This window comes from Emys orbicularis, chromosome 3, assembly GCF_028017835.1.
Source record: "Emys orbicularis isolate rEmyOrb1 chromosome 3, rEmyOrb1.hap1, whole genome shotgun sequence".
Lineage (NCBI taxonomy): Eukaryota > Metazoa > Chordata > Testudines > Emydidae > Emys > Emys orbicularis.
Window position 1 is genome coordinate 167,541,865 of NC_088685.1, and position 16,955 is coordinate 167,558,819.

A 16,955-nucleotide genomic window follows, 5' to 3' on the forward strand; every position below is an offset into this window, starting at 1 on the left:
GCATATGCTTTACCTTGTTTGCTGGCAACTGATACCAATCTAGTCATTATCAGCAGACAAATTTTAAAGTGACCAATTATTTTTTTATCTAACAATTATCATGTCCATCGCATCCTGTTTAATTATCATTAGAGTCATTAAGATAATTGTTAAGAAGAGTTTAACACAAATGTTACTACTATTTTAACTTAAATTTGTCCTAAATTGCTAGACCATTTCATTGTTTGAAACATTCCAAGTTGAGCCAGCCCAGTGGTTTAATAAAGGTACCACAATATGCTAGTGCACAGACAATTTAGGCACAAGACTCAAGTTCATTCTCTAAATCCAAGGGCAAAATATGTGGGAGCAATGAGTAAGGAGCCTACTGATTAATAGGGAGAAAGATGAACCTGATATCATTCTGCAGACACTCACATGGCTAACTCAGAAGTTGTACTGACAAACTCCAGAAGTTGTCAAATCCAGTCCTCCTCAGCCAAATTGCTGGTAAGTACAACATAAGATACTGAGGGGGTGAAGTTCTTCCATGCTCACCACTGTACAACTGAGAAGCCTTATGGGGTGTTTTTGTTTCTCTTTTAATCATCTGGCATTGGCTACTACCAGAAACAAGATGGATGGATCATCTGATCCAGAATGGTAAATCCTATTATCCTGTCTTTTAAATATACAGGCTGTTTTGCCTTTATTTGTCCTCTACCACCTTCCAGAACTTCAGGGGAAGCTTGAGTCTCTAGAGCCCATATAATTTGAAAAGTCTCCATTTGAAGCAATTTCATCTTGTGCATGAGAGAAATTGTCTTTTAAATCCATCCTTCAGACTGATGCTTAGCTGCTCCCTACCATTTTCTAATTTCTTGACCTCAGCCTCAAGATACCTGCTTGCCCCCATTGCTAGTTTTTCTCTCCCATCATTGTTACTGTTTCTGCCCAGTTCAGTACATAAACTGGGAGACTTAGAAAATGATGTGCCCTGCACAAAGTGTGTCACAGTAACCACAATTAAAACCACTTTTCATTTGTTAAGAACTTTCGCAGATGCTATATAATTAATTTAAAGGGTGGAGAGCTGGTTTATTTTTATTTTAAAATAATGTTTGTTATTCTGACAGACTGAAGGGAATTTGTGTTAATTCGAAAGAGACTGACTCTTGTCACAAAACTGAATTGCTAGGGCAATTCTTTGAAGAGAAACAATAGAAAGAGAATCAGGCCACTAAGAGCTGAGGTCAAACAGCCTCAAAGGGCAAGGCAATAGTGCAGGGCACCACTGGTGAAGAACAGTCTTGCAATTCCTCCTCCATGTCCCCACCCAGCAAAATGATGATGTGTTGTTCCCTTTGTGCCCCATTTGAGAGCTCTACATCAGAAACTTTGTCAGTCTGTGTCACCACTCTCAACGCACCTCCCACATATACACCGCTACCTCGATATAACGCGACCCGATATAACACAAATTCGGATATAACGTGGTAAAGCAGTACTCTGGGGGGGGGGGGGACTGCGCACTCCGGTGGATCAAAGCAAGTTCAATATAACGCGGTTTCACCTATAATGCACTAAGATTTTTTGGCTCCCGAGGACAGCGTTATATCGGGGTAGAGGTGTATATATAAAAAAATGACTGAACATCAGATGATGCCATTACTATTTTAGCCACAAAGTGATTATTGTCTACCAAAAGATTGGCATTTGAATATGTGAATGTCCAGAGATATCTGCCTGTGTAGATCTGGTGATCTGAACAAAAAGTGACATTGACCTGAGTGCAGAGGGTCAACATAAGGCCTATGTGCCACCTGTGTCCTACTAAAGCCCTCAAAATAAGTCTGCGGTCAGGTGCAAGAAACAGAGACTGTTGTTCCTTGATTCTGATTCTTGAATGTCAAGATTAAATTGCCATCTTCAGAATTTTACTGTATATGTTTTTGAGATAAGTCCAATCCTATTTTTGTTAACTGTTTAGAACATTCACCGGGGGGTGACTATATACCACTTAAGTCCCACTAAGCACACACAGTCACTTTTCAGAAGAGAACTCAATTTAAGCATGTAGTTATCCATTCTCCACAAACAAATTGCAATAAGATAGGAAGTTCTTTGAAAACATGGCCCATAAAGATGACTCAGTCTGACTAACTAGCTGGTCAACCAGTGGGGAACAAGTCAAGAGTAGCTGAACTATTATTATTTAGTACTCTACATTTTTTTCTTTCTGTGTATTTTTATTTCTATATTGAAAAACAACAATTTGGCTTCAATAAAATTAGTCAAGAATAAATGAAGAACAAATTAGATTGGCTGTGATCTGCTGTATGCCCCAAGGCAAAACCTCAAATATTTCAAGGTTCATGAAGTAAGAAATTTAAACCACTAAAACACAGAATAGCGATGTGTAGAGATATTAACTTATTCTGTTTTTTTCAGAATTAAGAGTACTGCCAGGAAAACAGCACTTCCAACCGAAAGCCTGTTTCCTGCAATTAGCTCAACACAGGCAGACTTTTGCAAGTGCAGAGCTCATTGCTGGATTGAAGCCTAAATCTCCAATCCTGCAAACAGGAATGCATGTGCTCAACTTCACTACCATGAATAGTCCTATTGAAATCAATGGAGCTACTCACGGTAGTTAAGTTAAGAATATGCATACGTGTATGCAGGCTCGGGGCCTAAACTCTCAACTTTTGGACTAGAACCAGGGGCAAGTTAATGAACAGCTGTACATTTGGGTGATAAAATATCTAAAATAATTGTAAAACCCATTTGTTACCTCCACCATTTTTCTGAAGTGTTTTCTTCCTTGATAGCCTCTCCACCATTTCTGGATATTAATCATCATTTTGTTCAGATACCTAAAACAAAATATTTTGATTACAAATGATTACATTGAAAGAATAATATAGGCAATGCTGTATGTTATCTATACTTATTCCAAAAAGTGGGTTACAGCAAACTTACTTAAATTTAATCTTATAAAAGTTATTCATTATTAAGCATTACAAAATAGACTTAAGAATGGGTGTTTGTGTGACTGGTTAAACAATTCATGGAGAATACAGTTAATACTTCTGAATGGTCCAGAACTTTTGTTGGTCAAATGGGAAAATGTTGAAAACTGAAAAATTTCTAAAATTTTCAGTTTGGGAGTTGTAGAAAATTTGACAATAAGGAAACATGTTTTGGCTTTGTTGATATTTCTCCAAGGGAAAAAAAAAAAACCCAGCCAGCTTAGGTGCTGGCATAACAACTTTGCTTTGCTTCCTAATACATTATGAGACTAGGGTTACCATACGTCCGGATTTCCCCGGACATGTCCGGCTTTTTGGTACTCAAATCCCCGTCTGGGGGGAATTTCCAAAGAGCCGGACATGTCCGGGGAAATAGGGAGGCATAAGCCAGGGTCCGCCCAGCACGATCCGCCGGGTCCACAGCGCAGCCCAGCTGCCCCAGCTACAATGCTCAGGCGGGGAACGGGGGGGCTCGGGCTTCCCTTGTGGGCGGGGACCCCCCGGCCACTGGGGGACCCTTCCTGTGGCCCCGTTGCCCCGCGCAGCTTGGAACCCGGCGCCGCGGGAGCTGTTTCTGGCGGGGACAGACAGGCCGGGGAACGTGCTTGGCGGCAGGAAGGAAGCTGCGGCCGTGTCTGCAGGGACCCGCGCTGCCGAGCATCTGAAGCCCCCAGCAGGCAGAGGATGCCGGGTGAGCGGGGGAGCAGGGCAGGTGGGGGCATAGAGGCTGCAGGGGCAGGGGGGTGCAGGGGCTGCAGGGCGAGTGGGGAGCACGGGTCACAGAGGCTGCAGGGGCAGGGGGGCGCAGAGGCTGCAGGGCGAGTGGGGAGCAGGGGTCACAGAGGCTGCAGGGGCAGGGCAGGTGGGGGGCGCAGAGGCTGCAGGGGCAGGGGGTGCAGGGGCTGCAGGGCGAGTGGGGAGCATGGGTCACAGAGGCTGCAGGGGCAGGGGGGTGCAGGGGCTGCAGGGCGAGTGGGGAGCACGGGTCACAGAGGCTGCAGGGGCAGGGGGGTGCAGAGGCTGCAGGGCGAGTGGGGAGCAGGGGTCACAGAGGCTGCAGGGGTGGGGGCTGCAGGGGCAGGGCAGGCGGGGGGCACAGAGGTTGCAGGGGCGGGGGGTGCAGGGGCTGCAGGGTGAGTGGGGAGCAGGGGTCACAGAGGCTGCAGGGGTGGGGGGGCTGCAGGGAAGCACTTAGCAACCGCCAACCAAGATCAGAGCGGGAGGGAGGAGGGGGAATGCAGGGTGCTCAGAGGAGGGGGCAGAGTTGGGGCAGGGGCTTTGGGGAAGGGGCGGGGTTGGAGCGGGGCTGGGGCGGAGCCGGGGGTGGGGAAGGGGCGGAGTTGGGGCAGGGCCAGGCCCCCGTGGAGTGTCCTCTTTTTTCAGTGTTGAAATATGGTAACCCTATATGAGACAGACCCAAATCCTGCAAAGATTTATGCATATGTCTGCACTGCACCTTAAGTGGGGGAATTGTGCAGCTTGCCAGGGGATGGAGAATAGTGCTTTTCTAATGGGGGTTAGGAGAAGGGCTTACAAGCTTCTGTAAAAGGGGGAATGGGTCAGTATGGCGATGCTGACTCATCCCCAGGGACTGGAAGGGCTGAGGAATTGAAAAGGGGTGAGTCTGGCAAGAGAAGCCCCTTTCCCCCACACCAGGCAAAGCAGCACCTACCTTCCCTCCCCTTGAGATGACAAACTACCAGGTATGGTCAGGACCTGCCGTGGGCATCATGCTAGCCACTGCTTTGTAGGGGGACTGGAAAGGAATTTTTCCCTAACCACCAGATTGGCCTAGTTGGAGTCTAGTTTTTTTCACCTTCCTCGCAGCAGGTTCAGGGAGGGCTTTGTTATGGTGAGTCAGGAAGAGAGTTAGGCTTTGATGTTGCAACTCATGATGTAAGTGTGGGGCAGATGTCCAGTGCAGATACTCCATAAGAAAGGGATACAGTGACCAGATAAATGGCTTGGCAAAGGAATTAAAAAGGATGTGGTTTGTGAAAGGAGTGGAATTGGGGAGGGGGTGTTGGGGCTCCTATGACTGATACAGCACGCATGACTGGCATGGCACTCCTATGACTGACAACCCCCCCTTTCTTATAACCTACCTTAACCGAGGGGGGGCAGGATATATTTTTATGCTACTCAAAAACAGAATAATCGTTTTTGTTCACATTTTACAGAAACATTCACTTTCAGAGAGAGAGAACAAGCCAAGTATAATATGTGAGAATTTTGGAAAGTTATGAGTGACTGAAAATATGGATTAAAATAGAAAAAAAAATCATAATACCTGATGTATGCTCGGACTCTGCATCCTCGAAACCAGCTCTGGATTTGTACAGCAGCATTGTGCTCTGCTTTTCTGTATTCATCTACAGCTCTGAAAACATTTTTTCAAAATAATCTTTTTGTGATTAGCATTCTCAGTAGTTTACTTTAAAATCAAAACAATAAATCAGAGAGATTTTTTTCATCTAATTTTTTTCTTAATGGGACAACTTGTGTTCTTTTTAAACCTTTCTTCCCCCTCACCCCCCAGCTTAACATATTACCATTCTTAGGAATGATGCAAAACAAAATATCCCATGATGATTAGATAGTATAGAGATAATTAAAGCCCCAATCTTCCAAGGACAACAGTGCAACGGCTCTGCTCTATTTTAAGGATTTTATTATAAACAATATAAAACAATCTAAATATAAATTTACAGGAAAAATTAAGTTATTTTGCATTCTGATTATGCAGCTTTGTTAACATTCGTGGGAGGAGAACATAAAGTAACAGAGGAGACCAGAAATCATGCAGGATGAAGAAAGAAGGCTAAAAAAAATTTTATGTAAAAAAATGTAAAACATCCCAGTTGATGGGATCCAGATGGATCCTGTTTTTTTTTTTTTTTTTTAAAGGAAACATTAAAAAGATTTTTTTGGGTAAGCTACTGCAGTGTTAGAGGAGTTGTAATTTGTGTGCTGACACATTAATTTTATGTGCTTTTTTCTAATGCCTGAGAAATATAGTTCCCAGGTACATGTGATATTGAACAATGATGCCAATATGTTATGAACTTCTAGACTTCTTATGCTTTAAATGAAAAATGTGGATAACACTTTATTTTAATTAATTAGTGCTGAATTACAATAGAAATCCTATAGAGGTACATAAAATATGACATTGACATGAATATCAGATAAATTCACTATGATCAGTATTATCACAATGAGTATTAAATGAATTAATTATGTAAAAGTAAGGGCCTGATCCATAGCCCACTAAAATCAATAGAAAGACCCATTGACTACAATAAGGTTACATCAGGCTCTAAATGTGTTACCAAAGCTGTACTGAAGCAGCATACAGTAAAAAAAAGGCTGGGAGGTCGTTGTCATCTTAATTAAAAGTATCTACTATAACTATTGAAAATCCAGTTCAGGCTGAAACATTTTCAAGATAGGTGACTCTGGAAGAAGAGGTAGAATTAGACAACCTGGTGAGCAACTCATTTGTCAAATCATTTGTCATTTCATACATCACAGCCCTACCTTTTCAAATATTCAGCACATATTGCTTAACAGCTATTTCATGGGAAATGTTCAGTGAGATGAAGATGATACAATTAGTTTCTCACCAATACTAGAGTTTTCAAAATAGGCATGGAGAAGCATGGTCATGGATGAGTTTTGGAGACGTCGTAGAGGGCAAAATGGTAGGATTCAGAGATAGAATGTGTGCAGTGGGAGGAGGAAGGGAAGAAAAGAGTATAAAAGTATGATGATGTTGCAAGCCCAAGGAATGCAGAATCTAATGGAATTGCCAATGGTAATGAAGAAGGGAGGACAAGGGAGGTTTGGGGGGAAAGATAAGGATTCAGTTTTCAATTTCTGGTGGAGGCAGGTCATCCAGGAAGAGATGTTGGTGAGGCAGCTGAAGATATGAGATGAGAATAGGCAGAGAAATCGAAGGATACAGGTAGGTCTGAGAGTTGTTAATGGTAAAAGCTGTATGATAAATTAGGAAGTCTAAGTATAAGGTAGTTGTAAAGAAGAGAAGAGGGCCAAGTGCAAAGACCCTAACAGAGATTCTTAAGGAGCATTCAGACAGATAGTGCCAGAGAGAGAGACAAGGGAGATGCTGTCTATTAGGAGAGCCATAACTGTGACAAAGGCAAAAGACACATCAAGACCAATAAGAATGGGGAAGAAGACTTGCTACTTGGCCAGAAAAACACCATTAGTAACATTGTTAAGGGCAGTTTCAATGCTGAGGGGCAGAAACCAGCTACAAGATCATTTCTAGTTTCTGTTTAATTATATCTTTTCACAATAAAGTATCAATTAACAATTATTAAATTGCTGAACTAAACTATTTGAAATTATACTTTAATTTTATTGAAGCATTACAATCGCATTTTTATTATTTACTATCACCTTTTTAAATTATTTTCTTATTGCTTCTCCAAGCTGCCCCCAGTACATTTAGTTGGGTTAGAAGAATCTCATTATTTAAAGTTTGCAATAAGGTTTTGCTCTTTGAACGTGATCTGTTCCGTTGGTATGTAATTTATTGTACTAGTTGGTAATTTCTTCTTTACATCTTCATATCAGACAGATACTACTCTTCCACTCTTTCTTGTCACCATTGTACTAGATCTGGTTTGATGGCTCTGTATGTCGCTTGAAAGTTACTGTATCTTTTGTTCTATTTTCTCTTGTAATGTTTATCTTTTGGTAGTGAAGAGCCCTTGCAACACTAGAAAGATAACAATTGGAGCTAGGGTTTGGTTTTCACCTTTCAAACTGCACATTCGGTTTGAATGTCAAGGGTTATCTTTACTCCATTCACAAACATTTACTGTGACTTATGCTTCCAAGTAACTTTCAATAACATGAAACCAAGGCAGACACAAAATAATGTTATTTAATGCACTTTCATTACCTACAGTGTTTTGCATATACACATACAATGTATTTTGAACACAGGCTACATTCAGAATAACTTCACCCAAAACTGATTTCAACTCACAATATTATGGCACCAGTCAATATAATTATTACTGACTCTTTTATTATCTGAATCTGCAAAAGTGATTTAATTGTGAAATTCTTAGAGAAAATAGGAGTGTATAGAAGCCACACAAAGGTCTTGAAGCAGCAGACCAAGGTAATTAGCATATCAATATATTTAGCAAACACTGCAAATTACACAAGTCTGATATTGTCACCTATTAAAAATCTCAAAGAGATGGACATAATTAATTCCGTGTCCCTTTTATATTTTAAATATATGTGTCAAAAACACAAATCTGGGTGACTGTTTTTGCATTTTTAATTGGCTATAGCTGTAAGAAGCACGTAAATTGTCTACTTAGGTGTGCGAGCGGTGTGTCCAGAGGTTACAGCTTGAACTGCAAGTCAGGATTCTGGACTCTATTCCAGGCTTGCCACTGACACACTGTCCTTTAGCAAGTAAAGGACTGTCCTTTCCATACCTCTCTTTATCAGGAATAGGGAGGTGGTATTATCTCTGTATATGGCATTAGGGAGACCATGAGTGGAATACTGTGTCCTGTTCTGGTATCCACACTTCAAAAAACATATTGACAAATTGGAAAGTTTTCGGAAAAGAGCTACAAGAATTATTTGAGATTTGAAAAATAGGCCTTATAGTGAGAGATTTAAGCAGCTCACTCTATTTAGTTTATCCAAGGAAACATTAAGAGGTAACTTGATCACAGTGTACAAGCACCTACACAGGGGAGAGAGTACAGACAGTAGACAACTTTTTAATTGAGAGGAAAAAGGCATAATAAGATCCAATGGTTGGAAGCTGAAGCTAGACAAATTCAGACTAGAAATAAAGCACATTTTTTAAACAGTGACGCTTATTAACCATTGCACCAATTTATCTAGGGACATAATGGATTCTCCATCACAAGACTGGATATCTTTCTAAAAAATAGTGATAGCTCAAATAGAAGTTATGGGCTTGAGGCTGAAATTACTGGGTGAGGTTTTATAGCCCCTGTTGTACTGGAAGTCAGAATAGATTGTCATAGTGGCCCCTTTGAGCCTTAAAAATCTATGAAATCTCTTGACAAAATAGGTAATTATTTAAGCACCAATATTTTGCTTAGCTCTGGATGAGACATTATTCTCTTCTCTACGGACCTTACCATTTAAATAGTGTGTTGTATAAAATGCTCAGGAAACTCCAGAAGTGGATGCTAATTTAGAGCTGTTAGTTATATACATTATTTTAGTGAAGGATTTGGGACACCATTTTTGTGGTATAACAACACTCTCCTTAATAAGCAGAATTACTATTGCCTTTGGTTTCTACAAGGGATTGCCCTGAGAATCACTTTCTGAGCTTATGAAACACTAAGTCACAAAAAAGTGTTCCCCCAGAAGAATGATATTTTGTTGTGCCGCGATGGGATTTTTATTCACCCTAGCGTAGGGTGACCAGATGTCCCGATTTTTGGATCTTTTTCTTATATAGGCGCCTATTACCCCCCACCCCTGTCCCACGACATTTTGATATAATGTTGCAGTGCGGTAATATACTTGATACAATATGGCAACATTTTCACATGGCGTGATAACTGTACGCTCTTTGGGACACAGACCACCTTTTATTCTGTGCCTAGCCCCAGAGGGTCCTGATTCTAATTGGGGTTTAAGGGCGCTCGGGGAATATAACTATTAAGCACTGACAGCGATCTGAGAGTGCTAACTGGACATGGCAATGTCCCAATGACAATGCAACACTGCGCTGGTGCAATGTGGTGACCTGGGGACGTGCCATGGGGGTGATCTCGCAAGGTGCCACCATCATTTGGAGAACCTGTGTCCCATCCCAGTGCGCTGGCCTGGCTCTTACCAGTGCTCCTCCCCAGAAGGGAAGTGCTGTGGGGCCAATACAGGCCCACGGGGGCGGGGGCAGCGGGCCCGTTACCTGTTCCTATGGAAATATTCCTCCCTCTGGCCTGGCAGCCTCCCTTGCAGCCTGGCCAAAGTGGCCATGTTCCCCCTGCCCCGATGGTGTACAGGCCGTCACCATGGCAACCAGACCGTACCACATGGCTGAGGGGGAGGTAATTCCTCCCTACAGGCCCCGCCGGCCAGGGTGGGGGAGAAGGTAGGACACGATGGAGTGCTGGGGGGAAGCGGTGACCGAGACCCCCAGCTATGGGCCGTACCATCCGAGCTCCCTCCCGGCAGCGGACCGCGGGCGGGGAAGGCAGGAGGGATGGTTGGGCCCTACTTCCTGCCGGTGCTGTAGCCGCTTCCGGGCTCCTAGCATGGGGGAGTGAGGCGCGGGCAAAGAGCGATCCCGACACCCCTTCTCGCTCGCCCGGCTTCGGCCGCCTCCCCGAGTCTCTGCGAAGCGGCATCAGCTTCCCCGGGGAGCGGCCGGGGGAGGCGCCGGGTTCATGTTCCGGGTCGCTGAGCCCAACCCGACCCGAGCTCAGCCGGCGAGAAAGAGCTGGTGAGGCCGGGCTGGACGGGGGCGAAGGTGGGTGGGTGGCCTCCGTGGTTTGGAGGCAGAAGCTTTCCCGGTGGGGCCACAGTGCGCTGAGTGAGAGCTTCCTGGGGCTGGGGGGAGATTGTGGGGTTGGGCCGCAGGGTGGATTCCCGGTCTCTGGAGTTGCTCCCTCTAGACGCCGCTATCCCATTCCTGCCACGAGTGACTCCTCCTTGGGGCTCATACCCACACGTCTCCAGAGCATCTGGTGCCAGGTGGCAGGTATTTTATTTAAAAACGTTGCCGCTTAGGCGTAGTTTGACTTCTATATTGGGGGGGGGGGGCGGAGCTCCAGTCAGGAGAATGGGGCATGCATGGAGGAGGCAAATTCCGTGCCTGCCGGAGGTTTGCCGTTTGAGGGAGCAACGCCCCGCTGCCCGTCCCCAAACTACGCCCTTGCTCTGCCGTGGAGACTCATTCCTCCTCTCTTTTACCAAACGTCTCCGTTCTCCTTTCTGAACCCTCTCCCTCCCCTTTTGCCCATCGGACAGTGTGGCTGCTGGTTACTGCCAAATTGTTGATGATATCCTTATAAAGGGGATTGAAGACATGAACTATTGTCAGATTTGTCACATGAGGTCTTTCACCTCTCAGTCACCTGCTATTTTATGAGTGAACAGTGGGCTGTGTGCAAAAGGATTTGCTGCTCCCAGACCAGAAGATAAAACCCCATCACCTCAAACGTGTTGTTTATATTGTATTAGAACCTGAAGGGCCTGGTTCCTTTGTGATATCTGCTTTGCAAGTACACATTTAGACATGGTCTCTGCTCTGAACACCTTAAGTTTTATCTGAAACAAGACTCAACAAGTGGGCGTTGCAAACAGTCGTGTGTTCCCACCGGATAGTTCTGATGTAGTAGTTCCAAATAATTTATTTTTATTATAGGAGTGGCGTAAGGGGAATTTGACAAAGGAAGTAGAAAAGGAAAGAAAGGGAAGAGTGGTATATGTATGAGTGGGGAAGAAAGGGAAAGTGGGAGGGAAGGCTAGAGGGCCATAGAGGGTTGAAAGTGTTCCGTTGGCAGTGGAAGACCAGAGAGGGATAGAAAGAAGATGGGACAAATAGCCAATTGACAGACAAAATGCATAGTTGTTTGCAGTGTTGTTGTAACTATGTTGGTCTCAGGAAATTAGAGAGATGAGGTGGGTGAGGTAATTTTTTTTTTTTATTGGACCAACTTCTGTTGGCGAAAGTGACAAGCTTTTGAGCAGCAAACAGCTTGAAAGCTTGTCACGTTCGCCAACGGAAGTTGGTCCAATAAAAAAATCTCCCTAAAATGAATAATGTCCACAGTCCAAACTGAGAATGCAGTCTGCTGATATCACCAATATTATGAGAAGGTGTTGAAGACCCAACCACAACTGGAGTATTAGAATTTTATACTGGGTTGTTAATGAAAACTTCATGTACTGGCCCATGGTTTTCTGCATTAAATGTTAGAAGCATCCTGGTAGAAAACATTGTGCAACCATCATGTAAACCTTTCTTTGCATTGAGTTAAGAGGAAGCATGAGGTGTGGGAAATTTTATGTGACCACTACACCAAACGTTGATTAAGAAGTGTTAAGATTCTTGTGTTGTTAAACTTTATGCACCCAATGCAAAGCTTTCTTTCCTTACACGTTTTTCACTTTTTTGTATCATTCAGAAAATAAGTTAGTTTCAAAACAACCAAAGAAAACCTTTAATGTGCATTAGGTTCATTACAAAGACTGGAAATGAACACAAGGATGCTACAGTCCCACTGTTATGATCAGATCTGTTAGTGTAAACCAGTATTGTAGGATGGGTGCCGTATGTCTTGTGACTCCTTTCCGGTCTCTTTCATGCAAACAGCATTATTATTAAAATTCTTGAGATTTTATACTACTATACCACTAAAACTGCTCAGCAGTTTTTGTTCTAAATTAATAAAGGAATTGTTGGAAAAGTTTAGTGTTGGTTTAGAATGGAGTTAAAGGTTAGAGGAAGAATTTCAAGGAAGGTTCCAAGCTAGGAAAACAAATGATGGTAGAGCTTCCACCTGTAGTGGTGACCAGGTTACACAGATATTTATTCTGGAGTGTGTATGTATGTATGTGTGTGTGTGTATATGTGTGTGTGTATATATATATATATATATATATACATATACATATACATATACATATACACACACACACACTGTGGTCTTGGAGGAAAAGTGTACCAAAGTAGTTTCCCTTTAATTGGACAAAAATAAGATGATATACTCAAACTTTTGACCCAAAGAGAGATGTTTCAAAGGCAAAACCAAGTGAAATACCTCTAAATAAAAGTTTTGTTATCTTACGTCTGTTAGTCTATAAGGTGCCACAGGACTCTTTGCTGCTTTTACATATTTCACACTGATGACTAATAGATTGTATGTCCTCTATTTTACTTTTATGAGTGATAACATACTACAGTCCCTTTCTTTTAAAGAGGCAGGTTATAAGTGTTACTAACTACTACTGAATGATCAAGCCATAATGCTAACCTTGATTGTAAGTGCAGGGTTTTATGGAAGCTGGCTATACTGGCCCAAAGAGATTGCCCAGAACAGTTCGGTATAGAGAGAAGAATCCAAAATCTAGTTATCTTTTTGAATTATAGTTTGCCAGCTCTGGAGGTCTGCTAAATATACTTTGGACTACTCCTCAAAACTATTCGCCCCTCATTTCTCTGTACATAGGTTATCCAGGAATCTGTGCTTCAATGGAAATCTATTTTAGTAAAATTTGTAATATTAAGGAACCAAAGAAAATTAATTTCTCATGGTATAGTACTTGAACTTCTGCGGAAGCCATACCTTTAAGCTTCTTGAAACATTAGAGTTCTAAAAAAGATAGTTATATGGAGAATTCAAGAAGATAATTCCGTCAAACCTCCTTAGTCTGTTTCAGCAATGTGTTTTGCTTACTCTGGATGGCAGAATCTATATCTTAGTTGAGTGTTTCTCAGATATCTTATCAGTACACATCACCATTTAGGGAAAGCTTGTGTTTTGGACACTTTTTGGCTCTTTGATTATTCTGATAATGATTTTGTCATTCCAGCATATAAACATTGTCTAATGGTTGAAGTAGTTCTTACCTGGACAATTAATGAGGTCTTTGTATCAAGTTTTTGTTGCTGCACTTTATTTCACTCCATTTACGTCCATTATCTTAAAAAGAGCAATGGTAGTTCTCATTTTCTTTAACAAGTAGTGTCAAACATGATATTTCATGTAAAAGGCCTTGATTTTTTTTTTTAAAAGTGTAATGGTAGTTTTAATAGTATTGGACACGAAAGTATTTTGACGTTGAAGTGATGTACATATATTGTAGCTGCTTTTATTTATCTTGGAAAGAGTATGGTTTGTTTCTGATAGTGAATAGAGAGGAAAGGGGTCAACATTTAGTAAACTCCATTAAAATTGTTTTAGATAAATGTATGGGTCACTGGAGGCAAACTACACTGTTAATGCAGCAATATCATCTGTGAGAGAAGATATGGTTTTTGTCACTGGCTGTGGACAGTTGCTGTAACCGTGTTTTTACAGTCTAATGTTAGGCACACTGAACTATGGGTTATATATTAAAAATATTTTGGGGAAGGTCCAGCTTGTGTTATGCTGTATATTCCATATTATTAACATTCCTGAACTTTATCTTTTTGACTGAATGCACTCTGTATTTGCTGTTGACAATTGTAATTAATTGTTAATTTTTCAACCTGTTCCAGAAACACACATTTCTAAATGTCTCTTTTGGGCCAGCCTTTGGATAATACTTCAGTAAAAAGAATTCATTCCCACCTGCAAAGTATAAGATTGACTGTCAGGAGTCCACAAAATAAAAAGCCAAAAAAGGGATATGCTGATAAGTATTAACTTGCTGGAAAAACACTGCAGAATGTTAAAAGTGGTTTCTCACTATAAATAAATAGAAGCAGTTAGTCTGAACTTTCTAGTTTCTACTCCCATTCCTTAATTCATACAAAAGGGAAAAGAGAGAACTGTTAAAATAAATCAAATGTACTTTCTTGGGTTTTCAAGAGTGGCAAAATCTTGAAGTGAGCTCTGTGTACACTACAGTAAAAACCAGGCTGGGAAATTCAATTATAACTTGGTTTGTATTCTAAACATGCAGCATAGACTTTGATTTGACAAGACCAAGTAATCATGTAATCATACTAAGTGAACATGCTGAAAGGTCTGTAGTATGAGTTGATCTGGTCTACACATGCCGAACCAAACGCATTTGGTATTGTAAGGCAGATAGGTTAAGGCCATGTTGTAATTGTTGTGTAGACGAGGCTGGGTGAATTTTCTTCTGTTCAGTCAGAGATGTATTAGGATCAATTAAAAGATTTATATACGGGAAAAGAGTACTTGTCAGTTAATTGCAGGAGCACATGAGACTCATAAAACTTGATTTACAATGGGAATTGAGAACCTTATTGCCCGATGCTTTTTGAAAATTTCTCACTGATTTCCTAAGCATGTTCCCTTCAGATGAGTTTTCTGCTCTGAATGGGCACAGTCCATGACAAATCATACTAGTATCAATAGGTATAGAGCAATATGATAACTTAAAGTATGTAACAGATAGGGGTTCCTATTTGAAACTTCAGACAATGATATTAGAAGTCTAATTAGCATTCACTAGGACTGTGAGAGCTTTTCTACCCAGGGAGATTGACTAGCAAAACTAGAGTTATAATTATACTTCTATACCTGTGCCGTTATACCCAGTGGTGAGCTGGAGCCGGTTCACGCAAACCGGTTGTCAAAGGGGTGGGCAAACTCCGGCCCGCGGGACCGTCCTGTCCGACCCGCCTGAGCTCCCGGCTGGGGAGGCTCCCCGGCCCCTCCCCCACCTTCCCCCCTTTCGCAGAGCCCGGCGTCAGCGCTCTGGACCACTCCTGGGCAGCTCTGCAGCTCCTGCCGCTTTGGGGGTGGGGCTGCGAGCTCCAGCGGGCCGCGCAGCATCCATACACGCTGCCCTGAGCAGCATGGTAAGGGGGCTGGGCCGGGGCTGGGAGGAGAGGTTGGATAAGGGGCAGGGAGCAGTTGGAAGGGGCAGAGGTTCTGGGGGGTGGTCAGGGGATGAGGAACGGGGGGGGGTTGGGTAGGCGTGGGAGTTCTGGGGGTCTGTCAGGGTGGTGGTGGATGGGGTCGGGGCAATCGGGACAGGGAGTGGGGCAAGTTGGATGGGGGTGGGGCTCTGGGGGGCAGTTAGGGTGGGGGGTCTCGGGCTTGTACTCACCGGGTGGCGCTTAATAACTGGTTCCCTACCGGGTCAGCGGCGGCACTTCGGCGGCGGGTCATTCACTCGCTCCAGGTCTTTGGCGGCGGGACTTTCAGTGCCGCCGAAAACCTGGAGCGAGTGAAGTGCTGCCGAAGACCCGGTAGGGAACTGGTTATTAACTTGCTGACAGCTCATCACTGGTTATACCTCCCCATGTGGACGCTCTATTTTGAAATAAACTAGTGTGTCCACATGGGGAATTATACCAGCATAGCTATATTGGTATGATTTTACTCCTATTACTACCAGTTTCCCCGTTGTGACAGACCCAGACCAGTGGGGTACAGGAGTCTGGTAGAGGGCAAATATACTGGTCACTGGATGAGTAGTTTTCTGTTCCCTGAGTGACCAGAGCAGGGGCTGCACTAGAGTAATCAGGAACCTGCTAGAACCAGTTAAGGCAGGCAGGCTAATTAGGACACCTGGAGCCAATTAAGAAGAAGCTGCTAGAATCAATTAAGGCAGGCTAATCAGGGCACCTGGGTTTTAAAAAGGAGCTCACTTCAGTTTGTGGTGCGAGTGTGAGGAGCTGGGAGCAAGAGGCACAAGGAGCTGAGAGTGAGAGGGTGTGCTGCTGGAGGACTGAGGAGCACAAGCGTTATCAGACACCAGGAAGAAGGTCCTGTGGTGAGAATAAGGAAGGTGTTTGGAGGAGGCCATGGGGAAGTAGCCCAGGGAGTTGTAGCTATCATGCAGCTGTTACAGGAGGCACTATAGACAGCTGCAGTCCACAGGGCCCTGGGGTGGAACCCGGAGTAGAGGGCGGGCCCGGGTTCCCCCCAAACCTCCCAACTGACCTGGACTGTGGGTTCTTCCAGAGGGGAAGATCTCTGGGCTGTTCCCCAACCCACATGGTAAATCTCTGAGGCAAGAAAATCCGCCAATAAGCGCAGGACCCACCAAGATAGAGGAGGAACTTTGTCACACCATGTAGAAAAGCCATAAGTAAGGGAAGGCCAAATCCTCAGAGGTGTGGTGGAACACAGTGAGATACTAAGGTTATGTCTACACTGGCAGAGTTACAGCGCCAGGAGTTAGAGCGCCACTCAGAGAGCGCTGAAGGGAAACCGCTGTTAAATGTTCACACTGGCAGGTGCCTGTGCAATAGCATGTTCATACTTG

The 16,955-nt window shown here is 43.4% G+C and overlaps 2 protein-coding genes across 3 annotated transcripts in view; one reads left to right on the top strand and one right to left on the bottom strand.

Annotated features, from left to right (window-relative positions):
* The window catches only part of SPATA17 (spermatogenesis associated 17), a 179,317-nt gene extending 169,225 nt beyond the window's left edge, over positions 1–10,092 (bottom strand). The window contains 4 exon segments of the mRNA XM_065401691.1: positions 2,774–2,855; positions 5,302–5,391; positions 9,967–10,046; positions 10,048–10,092. Coding sequence (XP_065257763.1) covers positions 2,774–2,855; positions 5,302–5,391; positions 9,967–10,046; positions 10,048–10,092 — 297 coding nt within the window.
* The window catches only part of GPATCH2 (G-patch domain containing 2), a 181,921-nt gene continuing 175,035 nt past the window's right edge, over positions 10,070–16,955 (top strand). Inside the window, exon 1 of one of the 2 annotated variants that reach the window (XM_065401688.1) lies at positions 10,070–10,149. In XM_065401688.1, coding sequence (XP_065257760.1) covers positions 10,070–10,149 — 80 coding nt within the window. Of the gene's footprint in view, positions 10,150–10,438; positions 10,501–16,955 lie in introns of those variants that run through there. The other variant, XM_065401690.1, reaches the window with a different exon arrangement.